Raw genomic sequence first — 21,484 nt, 5'->3', positions numbered from 1 at the left:
CAAAATATCAATGGAGTGGCTTCACTACAACTCAGTGAATGTCCTTGAGTGGCCCAGCCAGAGCCCAGACCTAAATCCTATTGAACATCTCTGGAGAGATCTGAAAATGCCTGATAGAGCTTGAGAGGTACTGCAAAGAGGAATGGGCAAAAATTCCCAAAGACAGGTGTGCCAAGCTTGTGGCATCATATTCAAAAAGACTAGAGGCTGCAATTACTCTCAAAGGTGCGTCAACAAAGTATTGAGCATATGTGAATACTTATGTACATGTGATTTTTATTTATTTATTTTTTTTAGGTTTTTTGTTTTTAATAAATTTGCAAAAATTAAAAAAAATCTTTTTCCACATTGTCATTTTGGGGTATTGTGCTTAGAATTTTGAGGAAATAAATGAATGCAATCCATTTGGGAATAAGGCTGTAACATAAAAAAAATGTGGAAAAAGTGAAGAGCTATGAATACTTTTCGCATGCACTGTACATGTTCCTGGCAACAGCATAATAATATTGACATTTTTTTTAAAAGCTGCTTTTATTCTACTCAAAATGAAACAAATAAGACTTTTTTACTAAAGAAAAAATATTATAGGAATTACTGTGAAAAATTCCTTGCTCTGTTAAAAATCATTTGGGAACTATTCAAAAAAGAAAAAAAGGAGGGTTAATCATTTTGACCTCAACTGTGTGAATGTCTGTATACTTTTTATTGAGCCAAGAGATTTAGATATTCTTTTGTCAAAATATCTTTCTTTTTGTGCCAAATCTTATTTATAAAAATAGTTATAAATTAGTCTATACTTGACTATATATTTTTAATCTACACTTTTACAAGTCAAGTGTAAAATTACCAGCACATTATGTCTACTGGAAACAGTTCTTTCTGGTTCTCAAATCTGGTTGGCTGACAGCCATGTGATATTCTACTAGTATCAGCACTGTTCCAGCCTCTTTGACTGTATATATCACTCCGCCCACGGTGAGTGCCAGGACTAAACTGAAAATATTTTAACAAACGCAGTGGCTGTTGTACAACATAATGTATTTTAAGACTTTTTTCAGGCGAAAATGTAGTTACAGGGTTTTTAAGTCTCTCTTTGGTTTATTTTTTATTAGCTCTATGTCACTGCTGCTGTGATTCATGTGTAAAACCCTTGACTTTCAGAAATAATCTTCATTGTTCAAAATTTGTGACTATATAGTAGACTATATAATAGTAGTATGACAGTATTTTACATAATAACAAGGGCTCTTCAACAAAACACATTTATTTTGTGGAAAACACAGAGATTTAAATCAGATAACAGCACTAGCCACAGTAGTCAACATTTGGAAGTGGATCAAAAAGTTTTTTTTAAATTGTCCGAAGACAACAATAGGTGTTGTTAAGCAATGATGAAAATGCTTTAAATGTTGACTATAGGTTTCCATCAAAGATATGAATAAGAATTATGTGCAAATAAAGCATCCAGTGAGTAAAAGAGAACAAAATAGTCACTTACTGATCAACTACAGCCAAATATCAAAAGGAAAAACAAGATTTGCTGCAGTAGGAGAAGCCACTGTGTTTTTTTCTTATATATAATAAATTATTTGTGCCTCAATACAGTTCTGGAGGTAATAATACCAAACCACTTTGATAATGGACTTTGGCTAAGGGATTTTAGAATGATCAAAACAACATTTCATATGTTTTACAATGTGGTCAGTCTGCAGGTTTGTCCATTAATGCCATCCCACTTTGCCCATTTTTATCATCACGTGATTTAAAACAAATTACTTTGTGATGCACAGGCTGGAGTTTATTCAGCAAATGTGTTTCCATGCTAGATTATGCACATTTTTATCAGATGAAAAGTTTATCATACTCATAAGTGCGCATCAATTTTTAATGCGCATTTTTAAAATTGACAGTATGTGCATCTTTGGTGTTTCCGTTTATGCATTTTTTATGCAATATTGGAAATGCGCATATAAATAAGTGGATGGAAACGTAACTAAAGACACTTATCTCCTCCTCCATTCACTGACCTCTTGATTCACTTTGGGTTTAGATTATCATGTTTACAGCTGAACATTGAGCAGTTCCAGCTAGATTGTTTGCATTATAATGTCAGTTAATAGGCAATAATTTAGAAATCTGGAAAATCTGAACAATCTGTTGTTTGAGAGGTTCTGAAGGGCTTAATTGAAGGGATTTGTCTAAAAGGTTGTCTAATTTAGATTTTGTGTTCTTTTTTAAAAGATCTCATTTGTTTATTATTATTAGAGCTGCACAATATATTATTTCTGCATTGATATTGCAATGTGCGCAAATAATCCTTTAACCACAAAGTTACCAAAACATTTATAATTTACCTGTTTTTATTATTTAAGTCAGTTTAAAGTATTCAGGCATAATAAACTATGTTTCTAACATTAATAAAGATTAATTGTTTGTATATATACAGTCACCGGCCACTTTATTAGGTACACCATACTATGGCAGGGTTGAACCCCTTTTGCCTTCAGAACCGCCTTAATCCTTCATGGCATAGATTCAGCAAGGTACTGGAAATATTCTTCAGAGATTTTGGTCCATATTGACATGATATATAACATCATGCAGTTGCTGCATATTTGTCGGCTGCACATCCATGATGTGAATCTCCCGTTCCACCACATCCCAAAGGTGCTCTATTGGATTGAGACCTGGTGACTGTGGAGGCCATTTGAGTACAGTGAACTCATTGTGATGTTCTGAGATGATTCACGCTTTATGATATGGCACATTATCCTGCTGGATGTAACCATCATAAGATGGGTACACTGTGGTCATAAAGGGATGGACATGGTCAGCAACAATACTCAGGTAGGCTGTGACGTTGACACGATGCTCAATTGGTACTAATGGGCCCAAAGTGTGCCTAGAAAATATCCCCCACACCATTACAACACCACCACCACCAGCCTGAATCTTTTATACAAGGCAAGATGGATCCATGCTTTCATGTTGTTGACGCCAAATTACCAAATTACAAATGACCCTACCATCCGAATGTCGCAGCAGAAATTGACTCATCAGACCAGGCAACGTTTTTCCAATCTTCATTGTCCAATTTTAGTGACCCTGTGCAAATTGTTGCCTCAGTTTCCTGTTCTTAGTTGACAGAAGTGGCCCCCATTGTGGTCTTCTGCTGCTGTAGCCCATCTGCTTCAAGTTTTAATGTGTTGTGCATTCAGAGATGTTCTGCTGCATACTGTATGTGAGTGTATTTTGTATACACGATAAGAACTATACAGTGTTATTTTACATTGGATTATTGTAATAGTGTATCTGAATGTTGCTTGACTTCCAGAAAATCATAAAGCACTATATATATTTTTTTGGAGAGAATCATTGCTCTACAGCATTTCTCAATGTTTCTGATTGGTTTATTGTATTTTTTGTAGATACACTCCCTTACAAAATCATCCCAATGTATCAAATAGTAGTAATTCTTTCCAAATAGAACTATTCATTTCATCTAGCGAATTGATAGTCCATGTCGCAATATATATCGTAGAAAAATAAAGCATCGCAATGTCAGTTTTTTCCACTATCATGTAACCCCATTATTATTTATTATTTATATTTGTAACTCGTGAAATGTGCTCAAGAATCTGCTCTTTTATCCTTAGGATAGCTTTAGATGGAACCAAGCAGTGACCTCAAAATGACTCAAATTGTAGGTTGTTCTATAATTTATATCCATTTAGTTTTATTTAAATGATCGGTCAATCAAAACCCAATCATCACACATCCATAAACAAGCTAATCAAGTCTATTTATTATTAAATGTTTATTTTAATGGTCAGGTTCATTTTCAGCCAGCTTCATTTATATATTTATTTCAGTGTAATTAACAGTAAACTATTTTCAGATTGCTTTTGAATCAATTTTGGGTTTATTTGTGTAGCACTTTTTACAATAATTATTGGTTCAAATCAGCTTTACAAAAGGTGCACTTTATTGCACTACAATCATATATAAGTTATCATACATAAACATATTTAACTTATAGCATATACAGTTGAAGTCAGAATTATTAGCCCCCGTCTGAATTCTTCTATTTCCCAAACTATGTTTAACAGAACAAGGAAATTTTCAGAGTATGTTTGATAATATTTTTTCTTCTGGAGAAAGTCTTATTTGTTTTATTTCGGCTAGAATAAAAGCAATTAAAAAAAATTTAAAAACCATTTTAAGGACAAAATTATTAGCCCCTTTAAGCTATATTTTTTCGATACTCTACAGAACAAACCATCTTTATACAATTACTTGCCTAATTACCCTAACCTGCCTAGTTAACCTAATTAACCTAGTTAAGCCTTTAAATGTCACTTTAAACTGTATAGAAGTGTCTTGAAAAATATCTAGTCAAATATTATTTACTGTTATCATGGTAAAGATAAAATAAATTAGTTATGAGAAATGAGTTATTAAAACTAATATTTTTAGAAATGTGTTGAAAAAAAATCTCTCCGTTAAACAGAAATTGGGGAAAAAAACAAACAGGAGGGCTAATAATTCAGGGGGGTGGGGGGAGGGTCCAATAATTCTGACTTCGAGGTGATGTATATACATGTTTAATGAATGGTATTTGTTTAGTCTCCTGCACGTTGCAAATGAGAACTATTTGTGAGCCGCTGCCCAGGTTAAGCATTCCGAAATCAGTCATTTATTCAGGTTACACTTCAGTTAGGATCTATGTGGTAGATAGCTAAAGGCGAGGTTTGGAAACAGCCATTATCTTTGTTTACGTTGTCCGGCTCACTGCTCCTGTCCATTCTTTGTTTCAGCGATTGACTTTCCTCACTGCTTAATCAGACTTCCTGTAATCCAGGGCCAGCCATGGTTAATGAGAAGCCACACGGAATGTAGATGCAAGTGAATGAAACTTTCCACTTCGTTGGGTTTACTCACATGTTGTCTTCAGCTTTTCATCTCTTATAGATTGCCCCTTTTTTTGTCTATATTATAAGCCGGTGAGAAATAATTTTATGATTCTACTTTTTTTGACGAAAGCCCAACCTTACTGTAAAAAATGCTGGGTTCCACACAGTTCCTTCATGTTGTCCCAACACAAATCCATTAATTAACCTAATGGTTTTTACAATTTTAAGTTGATAGCACATAAAACATTTAAGTTGTCCTAAAACAACTCAAGAATTGTGTTGTTTCAGCTCATTTTCATTCCTTCTTTCATTTTCCTTGGGCTTAGTCCCTTATTTATCAGGGGTCACCACAGCATAATGAACCACAAACTATTCCTGCATTTGTTTTAAGGAGCGGATGCCCTTCCAGCAGCAACCCAGTACTGGGAAATATATTCACACACTCACTCGAACACTATGGCCAGTTTAGTTTATTCAATTCACATGTCTTTGGACTGTGGGGGAAGCCAGAGCACTCGGAGGAAACCCACGCCAACACGGGAAGAACATGCAAACTCCACACAGAAATACCACTTGGCTCAGCCAGGATTCGAACCAGCGACCTTCTTTCTATGAGGTGACAATGCTAACCACTGAGCCATCATGCCACCCTTCAGCTCATGTTAAATAAGTAATTTCAGTAGTTGAATATTTTTTGAGTGGAAGAAAGTTTTGAAGGGCTTCATCTACCAACACCTTGTGTCATACATTTTTGAACGGAGGAATATAAGACAGGGCGGACGGAGATCTTCCAAATATTTTCCACGTTGGAGTTGCTGGTGCACTCTTGATCTCCTGAGCCCAATCAGTCATGGAACAGAACGCTCCGCTGTCAGAATGAATCTGAGGCAGCCGTATATACATGCAAACGTCAGTTCTTCTTAGTCGATTGGGACTGAAGGTAAAATCTTGTGATGCAGTACTGCGGTCAATAATGCTGACCTATTGACATGTGGCAATGAGAGCAGAATTGCGATTATCTGTTCGTGTCTTCGTTAGTATTTCTGTCTTGCAGAGATCAGAATGCTAAATGCTGATTCGGATTTTAAGCTCTCACCCTGCAACTAATAACATCTACTGTAAATATACAAAAACAGCTTCCTGAATTCATAATCTTGACTAACTTTGAACGTTTTTTTTGTGCCAAAACATATCTACACCTGACTATATATTTTGTCTCTACACTTGACTACAATTTAAAAGTTAAGTGTAAAACTACCAGTACATAATGCCCTTTCTGGTTCTTAAATCTGATTGGCTGACAGCCATGTAATATTCTGCTAGAATCAGCACTGTTCCAGCCTCTATAACTGTGCGAATCACTCTGCCCACAGTGAGTGCCAGGACTAAACTGACAAATACAGGTTATGTCATACAACAAAATGAATATATTTTTGAGACTTTTCCAGGTGTGATTTACAGTGCATCCAGAAAGTATTCATAGCGCTTCACTTTTTTATGTTACAGCCTTATTCCATAATCGATTAAATTTAATTATTTCCTCAAAATGCTACACACAATACCCCATAATGACAATGTGAAAAAAGATTTTTTGAAATTGTTGCAAATTTATTAAAAATAAAAAACCTGAAAACTCACATGTACAGATCAGAGTTATTAGCTTCCCTAAATTATTAGCCCCCTGTTTATTTTTCCCCCAATTTCTGTTTAACTGAGAGAAGATTTTTTCAACACATTTCTAAACATAATAATTTTAATAACTCATTTCTAATAACTGATTTATTTTATCTTTGCCATGATGACAGTAAATAATATTTGACTAGATAATTTTCAAGACACTTCTATACAGCTTAAAGTGACATTTAAAGGCTTAACTAGGTTAATTAGGTTAACTAGGCAGGTTAGGGTAATTAGGCAAGTTATTGTATAACGATGGTTTGTTTTGTAGACAGTTGAAAAAAATTACTTAAAGGGGCTAATAATTTTTACCTTAAAATTGTTCATAAAAAAATAAAAACTGCTTTTATTCTAGCCGAAATAAAACAAATAAGACTTTCTCCAGAATAAAAAAATATATTATCAGACACACTGAAATTTTTCTCTGTTAAACATAATTTGGGAAATATTTTAAAAAGAAAAAAAAAATTCAAAGGGGGGCTAATAATTCTGACTTCAACTGTACATAAGTATTCACAGCCTTTGCCGTGAAGCTCTAAATTGAGCTCAGGTACATTCTGTTTCCACTGATCATTCTTGAGATGTTTCAGCAGCTTAATTGGAGTTCACCTGTGGTAAATTTAGTTGATTGGACAGGATTTGAAAAGACATACACCTGTCTATATGAGGTCCCAGGGTTGACAGTGCATGTCAAAGCACAAACCAAGCATGAAGACAAAGGAATTGTCTATAGACCTCTGAGGCAGGATTGTCTCGAGGCACAAGGCTGGGGAAGGTTACAGAAATTTTTCTGATGCTCTGAAATTTCCAATGAGCACAGTGGCCTCCATCATCCATAAGTGGAAGATGTTTGGAACCACCAAAACTCTTCTTAGAGCTGGCCGGCCATCTAAGCTGAGTAATCGGGGGAGAAGGGCCTTAGTCAAGGAGGTGATCTGGAGAGATCTAAAAAGGTTCTGCAAAGTGGAATGGGCAAAAATTCCCAAAGATAGGTGTGCCAAGCTTGTGGCATCATATTCAAAAAGACTTGAGGCTGTAGTTGCTGCCAAAGGTGCATCAACAAAATATTGAGCAAAGGCTATGAGTACTTCTGTACATGTGATTTTATTTTTAATATATTTGCAACAATTAAAAAAATATATTTTTTCACATTGTCATTATGGGTTATTGTGTGTAGAAGTTTGAGGAAATAAATGAATTTAATCCGTTTCGGAATAAGGCTGTAACATAAAAACTGTGGAAAAATGAAGCTACGAATACTTAACGATATGCACTGTATAGTAGCTATAGGGTATTTAAGAGATTAAATAAATTCATGGTTGAATTTTATTTTTAATGTATGCTTTCAAACTGGCTTTACATCAGCACTGCTATAATTTGTGAGTAGAACCCTTGACTTTTATCATTTATTTATTATTTTACAGAAATACTTCATTGTTCAAAATGTCTTCTTTGTTCAAAATCTGAAGGTCTTTTAGTTGACTTTATAACAGTAGTATCTCAACTAAAGTTTTATAAACATTTAAATTGAACTTAGGGACATTCCACTTTTCTTTTGGAAATTTTACGGCAACCTGATTTCACCAAGTATGACATGCTTCTGGATTAACATCTGTGTTGATCCTAGAACAACTTTCCAATCAGCCAATCAGATTTAAGGGATAAGTTTACTGTTTATGTTAAGCTTAGGCTTATGGTTAGGTGTATGCACCTCTACCTGATGAACTATTATTCCCCTCTCATTTAGGCATTGGTGCATAACATCTTCTATGCAATGCCCTAGCTACACACCAAATAAAAATAGAATAAAATAGTGGAAAAGGCCTTAAGGACCTTAAGTTCGTTTTGCTGAAGTACATAATACTTAAAAAAAAAATTTTTTTGCTATCTCTCTTTCATTGTTTTTGTTGATAGGGGTGTTGCGTAATGATACACAGAAGTATTACTAACCAATCAGTATCAAAGGCTTTAAGTTAACATTCACACAAGTGTTTAACTATGGTAACCTTTTAATGGTGTGTTAACTTATAGCTTTGTCCGATATTCTGTTAGTAAAATCATCTACTGAAGTTCATTGCAGATAGATATTCACTCGTGTAAAACACTAGTTACAAACTCACTTTCTGCTTGCCCTTGAGTGTTCATGGACCAGCACTCCAGCCCATAGAAACAGCTGCTGAGGTGCACAAATGTACTGGCCAGCAGCAGTCTGTATTTTCTGTCAGTGTTCTGCCAAACTACACTACTAATTATTATAAAAAATACATTTAGTTGATTAAGACTGGATTATAAATATATACCTTTCACTCTCAAAAATAAAGGAGAGCACATGTTAATACCTTAAGAATCATAATAGTATCTGGAAGTTATATATTAGAACCTAGTCCATATACCTTAAAGGGGTACAATTAAAAAAAGTACAAAATGTGTCCTTTTAAAAGGGTGTCACCTTAGTGAAAGCATTTGTACCTTTAAGAGTGTGTTCTGAAATACACAAGATGTCTTGCAAAGCACATGTATACACTCACTGGTCACTTTATTTGGTAAATCTGTTTAACTGCTCGTTAACGCAAATTTCTAATCAACCAATCACATGGCAGCAACTCAATGCATTTAGGCATGTAGACATGGTCAAGATTATCTGTTGCAGTTCAAACCAAGCATCAGAATGGGGAAGAAAGGTGATTTAAGTGACTTTGAACATGGTATGGTGGTTTGTGCCAGACGAGCTGGTCTGAGTATTTCAGAAACTGCTGATCTACTGGGATTTTCATGCACAACCATTTCTAGGGTTTACAGAGAATGGTCAGAAAAAGAAAATATCCAGTGAGCGGCAGGTCTGTGGGCGCAAATGCCTTGTTGATGCCAGAGGTCAGAGGAGAATGCAGACTGGATTGAGCTAATAGAAAGGCAACAGTAACTCAAATAACCACTCGTTACAACCGAGAATAGAAGAGCATCTCTAAATGCACAACACGTCGAACCTTGAGGCGATGGGCTACGGTAGCAGAAGACCACACCATGTCCATCTCTTTATGACCACAGTGTACCCACCTTTTGAAGGCCACTTCCAGCAGGATAATGCGCCATGTCATAAAGTGCAAATCATCTCAGACTGGTTCATCTCATGACAATGAGTTCACTGTACTCAAATGGCCTCCACAGTCACCAGATCTCAATCCAATAAAGCGATTATGGACCAAAATCTCTTAGGAATATTTCCAGTACCTTGTTGAATCTATGCCACGAAGGATTAAGGTAGTTCTGAATTCAAAAGGGGTTCCAACCCGGTATTAATAAAGTGGCTGGTGAGTGTAAGTGATTTTTTTTATCGTATTGATAAGCCAAACACAGATTTGAAAACTGTAAAAGGTCTTTTTTATTAGGGTCTATTTTAAGATGATTTTCACATAATTAAAAGCAAAAACTCTAGGCTACAAGATCCAGTTCTCAAAAACCTTGTGAACAAATAGTCTGTGTTTTTCATGGAGATTTTTCAGTGACTTCAAAATGTTTTGAAGTTTTTCACAAACCACGCATAAATGTTTCTTTCTCAAATACACAATCTTGTGCATAAATGTTGCTAATGTACTATTGTAACCCAGTTTGTGCTGTTTACAGTGGTATTAGACTTTAGCTACTTATGTTTACAAGCATCTGAAAAAAGCACCATGTCAGGGCATATCAGAACTTCTCCAGTCCACCATGTGACGTCATTCAGAAAGTCTATGAGTAGATATCAAAGTAGTAAACTCAGATGACATTTGCTGCAGTTGAATAATATAGAGACATACAGTGAAGTTTTGACCAATAAAACATCAGGATAGTAAACACAACACACAACTGATATATATACAACAGTTCTATCTGGTTCTTGAATCTAATTGGCTGATAGCGGTGCAATATTCTGCAAATGACAGCACTTGTCCAGCCTCTTAACCCTTCATCTTTGTGTATTACTCCGCCCACGTACATCGACAAGCAGAGTACATTACAGTTTGACAAATATTGCAGCTGTTGAACAACATAATGTACTTTTTTAGTCCATAATGTCGTTGTTTAAATTGCAACTACATCTGACTCGATCTCTCTCTCTTTTGTATTTTGTAGTTCTGTATTTATACTACAGTAACTGTTAGTGTTTGCTTTGCTTTGGCTTTTTTGAGGTTAATTATTGTGAAATCCTGATAGCAACAAAGAAATAATGGGAAATCGCTGAACACTGACATGGCATTTCATGCCGTTTAGCTTTATAACCTTAAAATGTGAGCAAAAAAACCTGTTTTCTCATCACTTTAGACATTATGCTAGAGAATCATTTAAATATTAGCTCTAAAGTGACCTTGGTGAAATTAGTAATGGTTTCTGCTATTCTGAGCATCTGCTGCACATATGAATGAGTGGCGTAAGAAAGTAGTTCCTGGTACAAAAGGGTTTTTGAGTGCTTGATTTTCTTTTTTTTACACACAATCATGCTCGTAGCAGTGCGATGTGGCTGTATATTGTCACTGGTGGGGGCAAAAAATAAATTAAGAAAAATAAATATATTTATATTGCTGACAATCACATTGTAACATAATAAACAGTTTTCAATGGTGTAGTGGCACGTAAACGGAACAAACCAAACTGAAATGAAGTGATAAATGCATGTCAGAAAGAAATAATAATAATAAAAAAAACTCAAAGCAAACCCATCATTCCACATCCGATTTCTGGAGTGTGTGCATTTCACAGACAAGAAATTGAAACAAAATCCTGGTCCCCAACCCCCCGCGTCCCCCCTCCCCTTTCTTCAGTCACATCTGGAGTCAATCAACATCCCAAAATAGGAAAGACACCGAGCGATAAGAAGCTGCTTTCGCTCACCGCTTCACATGTGTCTCAAATTAGTGCCACTTCCTGTTTTTTGAGTGCTTTATTAACTCAAATACATATTTTGGTACCAACAGTAGTTTGGAAATGGTGAAGTTCGCTTATTGGCACCAGCCAGGCATGAAGGTTTTATTACCGTCGTGATGGTTTGCTTGGCTCAATGCCACAGAAGAAATCGGTATCTCTCTGTCTGTGTGTGTGTGTGCGCCAGCCACCCAAGTGTGTTATTGCGGCGCACAGACTTATCAAATTCCACCGTTTTAAAGAGAAGTCTGGTTTAATTCCCCCGGTGTGAGACAGCAAGCCTTCTCAGCAGAAAGAGAGATGGAAAGCTTGCAAGTGTGTGTGTGTGTGTGTGTGTGTGTATGAAAGAGAGAGAAAGTGTTTTGTGCTCTGCATGGCTGGAGATTGTTCAAGGCCGCTGAGTTTTGATGGTATTCAGAGACCAGGGGCCTGATGTTGTGGCTTTTTTATTTTTTTGAAAGGTGATCATATCCTTTAGGGAAATCCTCTAGAAGCCGTTCTGGAGCAAATCTGTCCTTAGAGCTGCTAATGTTGTGAAAGCAGTGATTTTCGGTTCTCTTTTCTTTTTTTTTTCTCCCTCCAGTCTAGCCAGGTGTGGTTATCTCCAGCTTGCACCCTGTTTGGTAATTTCCTCACTTGCCTGACACTGTTCCTCTTAGCTTGTTTTGTGTTTTAGACAGCGTTTTACATCCCAGCTTACATTAAGGCTATTAAGAAGACAGGCTCTCAGCTGCGTTCGTTCGTGTAATCTTGAGTTCCAGGGAACATTTATGCTTGCGTTCTGCCTTAAACCACTCACGGTTTATTACACCCTCATATTAAGCTTCTGTTTGACGTGATTTGCATTCAAAAGGAACTGCTTAGATTTGACATACAGCTATAGTAGAGTTCAGACAAGCTCTGCTGGGGGTAAATCTCATGCATTATTTCATGTAGGGATGAAAAGGAAAATATATACAGTGTTTTATATTGGTACTTTTATGTTTTATTTATGTTTTTTTTTCAGAAGTGCAGTTTTTAATGTTAAGATAAAGAGTGCATCGGAAATCATTTTTATATTGCGATTTTTTTTGTATGATCAATGTTAAGGATGTTTGATATTAATTTGTCTGATACACTATAAAATTCTAATTATTATTTTTTTATTTAAGAAATCTATTCAGCAAATTTGTACAAAAGGCACATTTCAGAAAATTCTTGTTCTTTCTGTTAATCGAATAATCCTGGAAAGGATATCACAGTTTAATATACTATTTTTTAAATAATACTTTTTTTTTTCATTTTTTTTTCAGTGCTTTCACCAATCAAAAACTGCAAATGTAGCCTAAGTGAGCATGCGAGATTTAAAGATCTTAAATATTTCAAACTTTCATTTATTTTTCTGTATTTATATGTATACAAGTGCCTTAGTGTCCCACAATTGCGATATACAGCCATCGCACTGCTACGAGCAGGGCTGGCATGTCCATAGTGGCGACCAAGGGTGGCAGAGTAGTGAGAGCGGTCAACCCCCCGTTCCTGACGTTCATCCGTGACACCCAACCCTCCCGCCCCTCCTCATTTTCATCCTCAACACAGCCAACTTTCACTTTGCGACACTTCCGTTTTCACTTTCGGATTGAGGGCAGCGTGATGAGCATTTGCCTAGAGGGCCAGTTCAGCATGCTCCGGCCCTGGCTACGAGTGTGATATTCCGTTTAATACAACATTTTAAAAGAAAATCAAACACAGAGTCTCATAATCTCTTTTGTATGGGAACTACTTTCTTTCGCCATTCATTCACATCTGCAGCTGACCGTCAGAACAGCAGAAACTGTTGCTACTTCACCAAACGTCACATTAGAGCTAGATTTTAAATGATTTTTGATACATGAGTATTGTAGTGTCTACTTGATGACAAAACAGATGATTTTGCTCACATTTTAAGATTATAAGGCTGAATGGCATGAAATGCCATCAGTCTACAGAGATCTCCCAGTATTTATTGGGGAAAATCTAACCCAGAAAAAGCCAAAGAACAGCAAACACTACTAGATTACTATGGCATAAATACAACAATATAAAATACAAAAGAGGGAGATTGACTTAGATTCATTTACCAGTTCTATAATGATTTGTTCAAGTTTCGTTTTAAATTTACGCTCAGAAAACCATTTTCATCCCCCAGTCTCTGTCACCATCTTGTGATGGAACATTCATTCATTCATTCATTTTCTTTTCAACTTAGTCCCTATATTAATCAGGGGTCGCCACAGCTGAATGAACCGCCCACTTATTCAGCATATGTTTTTTTTTTTACACAGCGGATGCCCTTCCAGCTGCAACCTATCAGTGGGAAACATCCATACAAACTCATTCACACACATACACTACAGACAATTAAGCTTAACCAATTCACCTATACTATATGTCTTTGGACTTGTGGGGGAAACCTGGAGCACCCGGAGGAAACACACCCCCCGAACACAGGGAGAACATGCAAACTCCACACAGAAACGCCAATGGACCCAGCCGAGGCTCGAACCAGCGACCTTCTTGCTGTTAGGCAACCGTGCTACCAGCTGCACCACCATGCAGCCCTGTGGTGAAACAATGTAAATAAATACTACTGCAATTAATATTAAATGAATTTATTGATCAATAACATTTAACAAACAGCAATATGAAGACAAGTAAATCAGTCAAAAGAATAACAACCAAGTTTTCATTCAGCATTAAGCAAAACTTAACATTGCAGTCAAATCTATTTGCTCTGGAGTAAATAACAGATGACTGTGACCTAAACATTGCCTTTAGATAGAGCCTAAACAAATAAAATTTTACAGTAGACCAAAATAAAGACACCCACCATACTTTTGAATTAGTAGCCATCAGAGGGCTCACGATGGGCAATATGACAGGCTGATGGCCGCCAACGCACTGAAAATTTTATGAAAACATGTTTTTAAATAGGCACTATCAATAAACTGCAAAGTTGGAACATGCAAAAATAACATCATTTCCAAATTCCTATACACTATTAGATTTAAAGTATTAAAGTTTATGCAAACTATAACCTGGTTTGGGCATGTCTTTGTTTATGCTCTCTCTGATTGAATTCTGCAGTTTGCTGAGGCCGGTCTTATGGAATGTCACATCGAGCGTGACAAGAGGGAGGGCAGACAGACAAAAAAAGAAGCGATTGTTTCCAAGGTTTACAGAGTTTGTTAATGGGTCTCATGAGGGCATTTATGGTGAGATGCACATGCGCTATACTATACTGAGACTCCAGGACTCAAGACTAAATCACTGCCCTACAGCCAGAACCTGACAGCAGGCAAGTTTATTTGAGTTTACTGTAACTAAGACAAATGTGCCGTTGAAAAAAAGACTCTGCATTCCTCTCACAACTGAATATAACAAAGACAGAGAGAGGAATCACGGGTACATGAATAAACTCATTGAATAAACCAGGGAATTATTTTTTTAAAGGGGTGGTCCACTACGATATCATATTTTAAACTTTAGTTCATCTGTAATGTAGCTGTGTGAATATAAACAACATCCCTGAATGTAAAATGCTCAAAGTTCAATGCAAAGAGAGACCTTGGGCCCTATCATACACCTGCAATTGTTGTTTGCTAGTTTCAGCTCGGCGCAAGAGTCGTTTTGACGTTTTGCACCACGCTGTTTAAATAGCGAAAGCATTTGTGCTCATATGTGCGCCCATAGGTGTTCTGATCTAAAAAAGGAGGTGTGTTGAGGCGCATTGCTATTTTGAGAAACTTAAATAGATGGTTCAATAGACCAGATCAGCTGGTTTATTGTCCAGTGCAGAGCGCGTTAGTTGTGCACCTCGCTTAAATATTGCTTAATACACACAGGATGTACAGCAATACACAAATATCTTTACAAATGAAAAATAATTAAAGCAGGGTTGTCCAAACTACGTCCCGCGGGCCATCTGTGGCCTGCAATCAGTTTTGTGGCGGCCCGCGAGGCTTTTTATAAATATCAATAGAATCTGGCCCGCTATACACAAAGGAACGTAATTCAATAAATAACCACCGGGTGTCGCTATGACATGCCTTCAATTAGGCAGCAGTTCCTGTTATTACTTAAAACGAACCGAACTCAGTTTTTTGAACACACTTCGTTATTATTGTTCATTTATTCATTTGCTGGAAATTAGAACTGAATTTAGAAATAGTTTTGAAACAAATCTTTGCGCTTAACAAAGGAAATTAATTATTTATAGGCTAATGGATGTCTGTGCGTACAACACGTTTCCCTATCCACGAGAGTGAAATCGAAAGTAAACAATGGGGAGGCTCATTTCTCATTCTCGCGCTGTAGATGCTCTGTTTAACTGTTTTCTCTCTAGTGAAGGGTTCAGTTTTTCCACTTACAAAGTCTGCCATTTAAATAGCAAATGCGCTATGGCGCGGCACAACTGACTCTTAAAGGGAATGGGAGATGAGACTCTGATTGGTTTATTCTCAAAACACACCTATAACTCATTAAGAGAATAAGCTCAACCCTGTTATACCATGCGCCATGGCGCAAAGAGGATTTTTGCATCCTTAAAATAGCAAAAATGGATTCTGACACACCCTTAATGCGTTTGCGCCCTGCGCTTTGGACTTTGCACATGGATCGTCAAAATAGAGCCCCTTGGCTTTTACAGAGTTAGCTTAGCAAAGCCTTCAATGAATGAACTTTGGGGTTTACAAAAAAAATACATCCGTGCCAGTGAGATCACAAAGGTATTTTTACCGCGCACACACACTGCACATCTAAGGGGCGTGGCCTGAGGCGCTGTAATGTTATAGCAGAGAAAACTAAAACGCTGCCCAAACGCTGCTATTTCTACAAAGCTTCTTCTGTTTCTGTATTTGGGCCTCCAAAGGACACGACACATGTGCTTACAGTTCAATACTAATTATGTTCCAGAGAAATATAAAATGCAAGCATTTGACAAAGCACAGCTTTGTCTGTCTCTCCCAGTTCAGTGCTGGATTCGGTTAAAATCTCCTCAAAGGAGCAGCTCCAACCATAATAGATGAAGCTGTGGATTGAGTAAAATGTATTATGACATGCAAGGATGTAAACAACAGGAAATGCTGATTGGCACCACTGACAATTTAGCTACAAATTCATATTTATCAGTCACTGTAAACACACACTTCACCAGAGCATGCAGTGTCTCTATAGGCAGCTTTTTTCATGCAATCTACATCTTAGATAATGAACTTGCAAAAAATATGTGAACGATTCATTTTACTTACATATGCATGTTCCGAATATATGTAAAAGACGTCATGTAACGCGTTGAGTTAAAAAATACAGAACTCGTGTTGCATCTCCCGCTTTATTCTTCTGTCAACAGCGTCACTGTATATTACAGAAAAATAACTTAATCCGAGCATCAGAGAAAAATTTAAATAAACATCGGTCCCGCACACATGCGCTTCTCATGTTACACTCGTCAACAGACACTTCACACACATACACACACACACACACACACACACACACATACATACAAGGGCGAGCTCTCTTAAAGGAGCCTCACCTCATTTTCACTCATTACAGACACTTGTCAGGTTTTATTTTAAAGAGCAGACATGAGATTGACTGACTGTTTACATGGCACAAAAGCGTGTGCTTGTAGGGGCGTGACGTGGAGCCGATTCGCCAATCGCAGCACATTTTGTTAGATGACCAATCAGCGTCTCCTGAGGGCGGGCCTTTCGAGGGAACTAGGAAATATGACAGTCATTTTCCTGTTAGCAGAGTAGCTGTATGTAATCAAAGTAAGATATATGAAAAAATAACGTGATTTTCTTTATGTAAAACATGAGCACACATTGCTCTGCATCTTATAAACACAATCAAACCTTAAAATTACATTCGGGACCACCCTTTTAAAGTTTTTCTTTTTTTAAATCCATTTATTAAAGATCCCCTATTATGGTTTTTTGGAAAATAAGCTTCCATGCAGTGTGTAACAGCTCTAACTGAATGAAAACATCCAGCTGAGGTTTAAATCTGAAAGTGCACCGTGATTAAAACTATTGACTCTTTAGCAAAATAGTTGAAGCAGATTCGAATAAATGAATCATGTTGGGTCGGATCTTTGCTAATAGCATCGACGCGATACATCACCAAATATGTAGTCTCTTCAGACTCTAGCGAAGCGTGTGGGATCACGGGACTGATCATGACACGAAGATGACGATCCCTGACATGGAGATTCGGCTGTGGAGAATAAAGGGTTAAAGCTCATTTTCAGTTGGCGCCAATGGCGTAGTGGTTAGTGTGTCGACACATGCACTCCAGTGCTCACGATGACATGAGCTCAATTCCTGCCTCAAGGTCCTATGCCAATCCTTCCCCTCCCTTTGCTCCCCACACTTTCCTTTCTATACTCTCTGTCCTGTCCATTAAAGGTGAAAACCCCTAAAAATAATTAAAAAAAGCTCATTTTCACAATAATACCACAGTATAGCCAACCTAGTGTTTTTCCTGTCATTTTTCTGATTATTGATACAGTAACCTACACTGCAACACAGGATTCGTCAGCTGTTTGCTATTAAAGAAAGGAGCAGCAAAGACTACTATGTTTGGGACTTTGTCAGACTTTGACAGGGACTTTGTCAGTAACTGTTACAGTTCATATGGACCAGTTTCTTCTTCCTTCAGATCATAACATGTAAATGTAATTATAATTGTTGCCTCCTTTTGTGTAGTTTGCAAAATATCTATTTAATAATGTGTTGTAAATTGTAATCGCTCTGCATGGTTTGTAATAACAAATCTATTATAGATCAGTGCTTGTACTGTATCAGGTTAAATCTTTATGGGCTATTTCACATATTGCGTCCAAAACCACGTTGAAAATGTGTCCCGTACTTCTTATTTTGTGTATGTAAATGCTTTTCTGAACTCGCGATCCTCTGCTGTTTGCCTTTGCTATGGTCAATATTAGGTGTTCCTCACACCTGCGGCGGGGTAATTTTTTTTACTTTTGCCACTGTGTGGACTAATACTGAATGTGTGTCATTGTTATTACTTGGGGTTAGGGTTAAGAGTACTCTAATATGCTGGTGTTTAACTGCATTGCTTTAATGCATTCCTGCATTGGGCTCACACATACTCTGTGTGCTACTTCATAGCAGTGGTGGGCGTTTTTCTCTGTCTCACGTTGAACCCAGTCGACCAATCACAACAGACTGAGTCAGCGGACCAATCACAGCAGATTAGCCTCACGCAAAGGAAGGGTTTGAGTACAAATGAATCGCTGAGTCATTTTTTTCAGTGTACAATACTTAATTGGCTGTTTCAAATGCCAGCAGTTGTTCTGCAGGTTGTGCATTAAAGAGTACAGTTGCAAATATACATGATTTTTCAGAAATCAGGTTTTTACATTGAGTATTGAAGATTTCAATAGTAAAAAAAACAACTGTAATAATTTTTAATATGGCAAAAAATTTAAACAACCTCTTCATATATCACCCTTTTAAAATATGAGACTGTTAAGAGATAGTGTCAATTTAACTGGCCACGCAATGGATGGAAACATAATAAAGAGATATAGTACTATATTCCAACTCTTTATCTGCGTTACATGGTTTTTACAATGATTAAAGAGATCATCTTCAAGACTTTCTGTGTGGAATGTGAACAAAATTTATAGTAAAATCACTATAAGAGAAGCAAAGGTTTATGAATAGCTACTCATGCACTGAAGTAGAGCTGAATAAGTTGGCAGAGAAGCTGTGTAAACTTGCTTAGAGAAACGCTGAGTCAGTTTAATGGTGAAGGGATAGACCGAATAGTCGTATTGATGGAAGGTTTGCGAAGAAATTGTAAAATCCCTTGTGAAAATATTTTGTAGTATTTTCAAAATACTGTATTTTATTTTGATACTTGTTGTGGCTGCTGTATTTTGTAGTTTATTTTGGTACATGTAAAACTGAGGTATTTGGTATTTTATTTTAAAGTACATTTCATTTTTATTTTTGCCCATCCCTGTTTGTGAATATACTGGCAGTAGCACTTGCCCTGCTATAATAATGAAAGAGAAAGTGGTGATGTGACCAAGTATGGTGGCTCAAATATGGCTCTGCATTATTATACCGCACAGCAGTGAACACACTCACACCATGAACACACATGCGGAGCAGTGGGCATTAGGGCTGTGCGATAAATTGAAATCGAATCGCAACCGCAATTTGAAAACTTACCATTAGTTGATCGTTAGAGGCTGCAATGTGAAATGTATAAGTATTATTTAATTTCCCCTGCCCAGAGCAAATGCGTGACTGTCGTCTGTGTGTGACAGTCTTACTAATCAATTGAGTGAGCACACTTTAGTTCTGCCCAATCAGAATTGCGCAACCAAACTATGCGGAACGCCCAAAACTAAAAAAAACAAACAAACAGTAAAGCGTGGACAAGTGGGATAACGGCGTCTTCTGCTTCAGAAGCATTAATAGATGAATTAATATCAAAGAAAAAGAGCATTGGTAATATGTGAATATATTGGCTTTAAAGACACCAAACAAAAGCGGGTAATTTTTAGAAGCTGTTGCAGAATTGTTGCCACGACTTAAAGATTATTGAGGTGAAGCTTGACTACAAAAGTAAATCTCAAATCAAAACGCAATATATGTAAAAAAAAATATCGCAATTAGATATTTTCCCTAAATCGCACAGCCCTAGTGGGAATCAACATTGGGCATCACATCAACATTGCCATAAACTGTACATATACAAGGGTTAGACGATGAAACTAAAACACAAATTAATTTAGTGTGGAAATTTCTCTTGGACTGTGAACAATGTCAGACATGTAGTGTTCTCTGATGAGTACACCTTCATTGTCTCTTCCACATCCGGGAGAGTTATAGTTTGGAGAAGCCCCAAGGAAGCCACCCAGACTATTGCATGCTCAGAGTGAAGCATAGTGGTGGATCAGTGATGGTTTGGGCTGCAATATCATGGCATTCCTTAGACCCCATACTTGTGCTAGATAGGTGCATCACTGCCAAGGACTACCAAACCATTCTGGAGGACCATGTGGATGCAAAGGTTCAAACATTGTATCCTGAAGGCAGTGGTGTGTATCAGGATATCAATGCATCAATACACATTTACATTACATTTACATTTAGTCATTTAGCAGACGCTTTTATCCAAAGCGACTTACAAATGAGGACAAGGAAGCAATTCACACAACTATAAGAGCAGCAGTGAACAAGTGCTATAGACAAGTTTCAGGTGTGTAAAGTCTAAGAAGCTAAGCATTAGTAAAAAGTTTTATTTATTTATTTATTTATTTTTGAGAGAGATAGAGAGAGAGAGAGAGAGAGAGAGAGGGCACAGTTAGTGGTATAGCCAGAGAGGCAGTTGCAGATTAGGAAGGAAAGTGGAGACTAAATAGTTGAGTTTTTAGTCGTTTCTTGAAGACAGCAAGTGACTCTGCTGTTCTGATGTAGTTAGGGAGTTCATTCCACCAACTGGGCAGATTGAATGTGAGAGTTCGGGAAAGTGATTTCTTCCCTCTTTGGGATGGAACAACGAGGCGACGTTCATTCACAGAACGCACGTTTCTGGAGGGCACATATATCTGCAGAAGTGAGAGCAGATATGAAGGAGCCAAGCTATAGGTCACTTTGTAAGCAAACATCAGAGCTTTGAATTTGATGCGGGCAGCAACTGGCAGCCAGTGCAAACGGGTGAGTAGCGGAGTGACATGTGCTCTTTTGGGTTCATCAAAGACCACTCGTGCTGCTGCGTTCTGAAGCAGCTGAAGAGGTTTGATAGAACTAGCTGGTAGCCCGGCTAGCAGAGAGTTGCAATAGTCCAGTTTGGAGAGAACAAGAGCTTGAACAATGAGTTGAGCTGTATGTTCAGATAGGAAGGGTCGGACCTTTCTGATGTTGTAGAGTGCGAATCTGCAAGATCGAGCAGTTCTCGAAATGTGGTCAGAGAAGTTCAGTTGGTCATCAATT

General features: G+C 37.2%; 1 protein-coding gene across 1 annotated transcript in view; it reads left to right on the top strand.

Annotated features, from left to right (window-relative positions):
- LOC130245273 (rho GTPase-activating protein 42) overlaps positions 1–21,484 on the top strand; it is a 377,423-nt gene that overhangs the window by 217,383 nt on the left and 138,556 nt on the right. The window contains exon 4 of the mRNA XM_056477913.1: positions 20,837–20,858. Coding sequence (XP_056333888.1) covers positions 20,837–20,858 — 22 coding nt within the window. The remainder of the gene's footprint in view (positions 1–20,836; positions 20,859–21,484) is intronic.

The sequence above is a fragment of the Danio aesculapii genome, chromosome 18 (genome assembly GCF_903798145.1).
Source record: "Danio aesculapii chromosome 18, fDanAes4.1, whole genome shotgun sequence".
Classification (NCBI taxonomy): domain Eukaryota; kingdom Metazoa; phylum Chordata; class Actinopteri; order Cypriniformes; family Danionidae; genus Danio; species Danio aesculapii.
This window is presented reverse-complemented; position numbering and strand designations above follow the sequence as displayed.